Genomic DNA, 6,000 nt, shown 5'->3' with positions numbered 1-6,000 from the left:
GGGATGGACAACAGAAGAGTGGGTGAGGGGAGACGACGGACAGGGCAAGATAGGACAAAATAATAATTTACAAATTATCAAGGGTTCATGAGGGAGGGGGGAGCGAGGGGGAAAAATGAGCTGATGCCAGGGGCTTAGGTAGAGAGCAAATGTTTTGAGAATTATTTGGGCAATGAATGTACAAATGTGCTTTACACAATTGATGTATGTATGGATTGTGATGAGTTGTATGAGCCCCTAATAAAATGACTAAAGGGGAAAAAAAAGAGTGGTAATACAGCTGGCTTTGAGCCATCCTAAATTGGAAGGCTTCCATTGAGAGCCATGCCATCCAGGATTCGCCATGGCTCTGGCCAGGGGCCCCTCTAGGGGTAGTCCCAGGGATTCCACAAGCTGAGTTGGGAGTCAGGATAAGCAAGCTGTCAAAAGTAGCCGTCAAAAGGAGCTTACCGTAGATCCAAGCCAAACCAGTGAACTCTGCCAATCAGGTGATGCTGACTCAGTCAACAAAGGACAAAACAGCCTTCAGGCTGTGCTGACCCATCTGTTGCAGCACGTCAGCTCTGTGCTTATAGCATGAAACCAACAGGCAGCCCGTGAATGGATGTGGTTGTGTCCTCCTCAAATCTTTTATGTACAGACACTGAAATTGGAATTTCATCATGTAGCTTTTCATGTCACAAGACCAAATTCTAAAATTTTCCCCTCAAGCATCCAAAATGGTAAAAACCATTCAGAGCATGGGCTGTATGGAAACAGGTAGCATGGCCAGGTGTAGCCCTTGGGCTGTGGTTGCTGATTATGTAGGGATGCTATTATGTTGTCTAAAACCATTACATGTTTCTCAACTGAGAGCCTAGGCACTGGTACAGTAAAGGCAGGAAAAAGTATCTACTTCTATGGTGTCAAGGCTAGCCTCTGGCCTCATTTAGCCTCCTTCGCCCCCCACCCCCACCCACTATTGGCAATATATACATATATATGTACACCGTGAGACAATTTCAAATTTTAGATAAAAACACCGTCAGTAACAAAATTATGGATACTTATTTACAAATAAGACATTTCCTATCGCATGACAGCTTCCATGATAAATTAAAGTCAGCTTAAAGGAAGATGTGCAATTCTGCATAAAGGAGTAAGAACATTCAACCCATCCACGCCCTGGTAGCACTAAGTCCCACTGGGCATTTCTTTTGAGGTGCGGGCTTTTTGCTTCTCCACTCGTCTGTAAGCACACCAGAGGGTCTGCACAAAACGTGGCTCTTTTGGATTCGTTCACCAGTCTCAAGATCAAAGAACAAGCGGTGCGTGTCCTGATTTGGCAACTTGGCTTATGGAGAAATAACATGTACTTGCCGCCAGCACATGTTTCTATTGCTCCACATTTAAATGTTCACCCCTTGTCACTGCCTTACAAAAAGTTGACTCCATTAAATTTTCCCAGTGATGCAGAGGTGAGATAAGTAAAAAAGACTTCGCAACGGGTCCTTTATTCTGCTCCAATGATGGTCATGACACAACTTAATAAATACAAATGCAGCTGTTGATCTTCACACAGTGGAGGGTTTCTCCAAGGATTCCATCACTTTCTTTGCAGTCCACAAGGAAACAGTCCCATTGCTAGCGAGTGGGAAAATGCCTTCTCGTCAAGAGACGGAGAAAAGTGAAAATTGGAGTAATGTGCTCTTTGTATTCCTTCTTGCCTCCCACGTGAGTAAATTGCAGAAAGGGTCAAGGTTCACATTGCAGCTAAAACTGTGCTGTTGATCACGTAAGGATCCTCCCCCCTCTTCTGATTGTATCAACTGCTTCGGTTTCACTTAAGTTGTGCTTCTATGGAACAGCAATCCCAGGAATCATTAAATACAATACTAACGATGATGTCTGAGTTCTAGGAATAAAAATATCCATCTACTGTAACACAAGTCCAACCTACAGAAAGGGAAGAAATGGGGCAGTAAGAAAAATGAAGCAGGAAAAGTTAACTTAAAATGTAGCATAATCTAGTTTTTTATTTGGGGTATTTTCTTTTTAAAATTATTGGGCATTCTTACAGATAACATTCCATAGTTAAATCACATCAATCAGTATTGTACAATCAGTTTCAAAACATTTTCTTCTTGAACATCTTGATATCAGCTCCCCCCCTACTGCCCCCACCAGAGACCCTTATTATTTTTTCCTGTAATAGTTTTTCTGCCTTACACAATCCAATTTACTCATTCACATACAAATGTAGTTTTTTTAAAAAGCCACTTTTAAAAAGTGTTAAAAACCTTAAGGGAAGTTGTAAGCATGAATTTTCTAGGTAAATATACTTATGTTCACTGAAAATTTCACTTACCTTTTCCGAATCTGTTCCTGGACACCTCCAATTGTATAAGTAATACTGCAAATTGCCATCTCCTATACCAAACTTGAGTTTTTCCAAGAATGTCTTATTTTCCATTAAATCTAGTGCATTGAATACATCAAATCCTTTCTGTCAATATACAAAGAAGTTAAAATTAAAAATTTCAAAGGCTGAGAAGCTTTCTATGATTGCAGCATTTCTGTATAACAATTCCACGACTAATAGTTCAAGTATGAAATTATAATAGGATTGGATTACTGCAATATATAGTCGAAGAACTTAGCCCAAAAGTTCCTTATAAAATTGCCCCAAATTTGATGATCAAAGGTGATCCAGAAATGTTGAATGAGGGCTAACACTGAGAGAGTAAAGTTAAGATTTCAAAAATAGCTTGTTCTTGTTTGAGAAGAGTACAGTTGCCCAGGGGGTTCATCTCCAGGGACTGTTTGTTAATTTTGAGCCAAATTCTGACTTAGCTGCAACTACAGCCAAGTAAATAAAGTTGTGAAGACTCTAAATAGAATATTTCATCTTGGATTGATACTGAGAATTTCAGTTGAATTTTCATAGTTAAAATTTTTTACGTATTATAGTACTATGCAACACGATCTAGACAAAGCAAAGAAGGCGTTCTATATTTTTTTCTTCCCCAAATCTTAAATGACCTATTAATGACCTTTTTAGGGACGTGGTTGAAAATGAGCATTACGACCCAAGAATCTGAGGGTAGTGTTGATTTTTCGATCCATAGGTTTTATAAGTTTATAAAACATCAAATACTAGGAATAATATTTTATTGGATTCAATAATTATATCAAAATACTGATTTTACTTTCTTTTTTTGGGAGAAATGGTTACTTGTAGCAAGAATGTTGGTGATTATCACACGGGAAAGGGAACAGTAATGCAATCTAATAAGGTCTATTTTTAATTGAATTCCTTTTAATTAAAACATTCAGAGACAATTAAAAACATTGCTAATTATACACAGCAGCACAACCATCTACTCATGTATTTTCCAGGTTTTACCTAGTCTTACAGTGTTAAAAGTTTCTGATTTTTACAAAATAACTACCCCCTCCCCCCTTTTTGGTCTTTTAAGTTGCAATAGAATTAATGATGAAAATAACCACTAAAATTTTAACTGTAACTTATGAAAATGACTCATTTCACTGGTGGTCAACAGTAAAGAGGATGTCAAATGAATTCTACCTGTGTGGGAAAAATGCAGAAAGAGGTTTGATATCTTTTAACATAGTATGTACTTTGAGAAGAAGGCACAGGAAAAACATGAGTTGCTTACCAACTTGGCTATGATGAGCGCGTCGTTCATGAGGTCTAAGAGGGGCGTCTCCGTGTGCACGTTGTAGAAGGAGTAAGCCGCTTTGAGGCTTTTGTGAATAGGGTGATGCATGACTGTTGAAGGGAGTGTATAGAAGCTCAGGAAGTCAGTTAATTTACCACTTGAGCTCTAAAAAACAAAGTTTTTATCAGGTAAGTGTCTCCTTGAAAACATGTAATCCACGTCTTTAAGCAAACTTTTTATCATAACTTTCTGTGAGGACAAAAAGGAACAGCTTCTCTTCCTCCTAGACAGTGTGACGTGAAGACCTTACAGCATGCTGTCAGCCAAGAACTGCACTGCTAACTACAGGCTGAAAGTTCCGACCCACCAGCCACGAAGTGGGAGAGAGACGAGACTGACTGCTCCCATGAAGCTTTACAGCCTCAGAAACGTTACATAGCGGGTCGTGTTGAGTTGGAATCAACTCAGGGACAGTGGGTTTGGGTGGGGCCCAAGTTGAAGAGCCTAGTGTCGCCACCGGATGTTGGTGGTTTGAAGCTACCAGCCACTTTGTAGGAAAGTGTGTTCCCATGAAGATGACACAGCTTTGGAAACACTGTGGGCAGTGCCCTTTCGTCCTGTAGGGACACTTTGAGCAGAGTCCACTTGACAGCAATGGGTTGTAGGTTTTGTGTTGGCTTTTTAATAGTATCTTGGAAGTTGCTGGGTGATGCAATTCATAAGGGCTGGGATGGTGGTTGAAATCCACCCAGAGGTGCTTCGCCATCTGCTGACGCGTCACAGCCCTAACAGGCAGCCCCAGAGGGGGCAGAGTTCTACTCTGTAACACATGGAGTCAACCAGTGAGTTGGAATCCACTCAAAGACCACTTTGTTGAGTAGAGGATCTTAGGCTTTTGCCAGAGTGCTAATTAGCAATTTGCATAAAGTTCTTAGGAAACATTATTCTAAGAAGAAAGCTTGCTGGGGGTTAATTAATGAGTGACGAAAGTAGATTTGTTGTTTTTACAGAAACATTAGCACTAATGATTACAAGGCTATCTTCTCCAACTAAAAGACATTATATATAATACTTAACACTTTATCTTAAGAGCAAGAATTTTTATTGGCTTCAATTGAAGTTAAATTGTTTGGCAGGAGTTTGTGAAAGGTATTGATACTACACTAAAATACACAGATATAAAGATCTCAGAATTTGTAAAAATAAATATATAAAATAAAACAGGAGGCAATCAGTGGGATTTATCTCGGCATCACTGGCATGGTTTTTGATAAAGGAAACCAGCTGGTACTTTGGGGTGGTTTTGATTAGCTGTGGTGGCCTCAGCCTTTTGGGATCTACTACATTTGAATTACGTGGCTGAGGGCTCTGGACCACATGCATGCCATGGAGAGTATTTCTTTCAGTAGAAAAGAAAATTCCACAGAGACGGGTTGTCTTTATTTTTGAGTGCTTCTGGTTCATTAGATTTTTTTTTTTTTAAGACAGGAAGAAATTAACAGGGTTAAATGTAAGTGATTCTTGATTGCTTCATACAGCCACCTCAATATTAAAAATGAATTAAAGACTTAAACATTCAGCATTCATGAGGATTTTACATTTTCCTCTGAATTTGCCATGCTGGATTTCACAGGGACATATCCTGAGATCACCCCCTTTACATCCTAATTATCATCTACTTAAAAAGTCTTTCACATTTAGGATAAGATTGGTCTTTCCTTCAGTTTTAAAATGTTACTAGAATTATTATCCAACTCTTTTTGAGAAAACCAAACCCAAACCCACTGTCATCAAGTAGATTCTAGTAGATTCTGACTCACAGTGACCCTAAGCAGAGTGTTTGCTGAGACTAAATCTTTATGGGGATCAGACAGCCTCATCTTCCTGCAGGTGGGTTTGAACCTTGGACCTTATGGTGAATTCACGGACATAGTGTTGAAGAAGCCATGCATTAAAAAGAAAGTACATCCTGTATGATCCCATGTATATGAAGTTCTAGAACAGGTACGTTCCACTTGTAGCCTGGACATTTCACCCATTATCTTGGAGGACTCTGGATTCTATTTAAATCTTTTATTTCAGTAGGTCTCAAAACTCACTGCGGTTGATTCGTTTCAGACTCAGCAACCTATGAGACAGACAGGGTAGAACTGCCCTGTGGGTCTCCGAGACGGCAAATCTTTACAGGAGTAGAGAGAGCAGCAAGAGTCTTGAATAACCAATATGTTCTTGACGAATATAATCAGTGTCACTGAATCATACATGTAAGGAGATGTGAAGAGGTATATATTTTTCTATATATATTTCTACCACTATAAAAATGTTATTTAGGTAACAG

General features: G+C 39.3%; 1 protein-coding gene across 1 annotated transcript in view; it reads right to left on the bottom strand.

The window, feature by feature from the left end:
• Nucleotides 1–1,458: 1,458 nt before the first annotated feature.
• Nucleotides 1,459–6,000, bottom strand: part of NMT2 (N-myristoyltransferase 2) — a 33,704-nt gene continuing 29,162 nt past the window's right edge. Inside the window, exons 10-12 of the mRNA XM_045285631.1 lie at nucleotides 3,660–3,827; nucleotides 2,348–2,485; nucleotides 1,459–1,935 (exon numbers count right to left, since the gene is read on the bottom strand). Coding sequence (XP_045141566.1) covers nucleotides 1,915–1,935; nucleotides 2,348–2,485; nucleotides 3,660–3,827 — 327 coding nt within the window. The 3' untranslated portion in view covers nucleotides 1,459–1,914. The remainder of the gene's footprint in view (nucleotides 1,936–2,347; nucleotides 2,486–3,659; nucleotides 3,828–6,000) is intronic.

Source organism: Echinops telfairi, unplaced genomic scaffold (assembly GCF_000313985.2).
Source record: "Echinops telfairi isolate 266 unplaced genomic scaffold, ASM31398v2 ScPeMD7_7474;HRSCAF=8512, whole genome shotgun sequence".
NCBI lineage: Eukaryota > Metazoa > Chordata > Mammalia > Afrosoricida > Tenrecidae > Echinops > Echinops telfairi.
The sequence above is the reverse complement of the archived record's forward strand: the minus strand, read 5'-3'. Positions and strand labels throughout refer to the sequence as shown.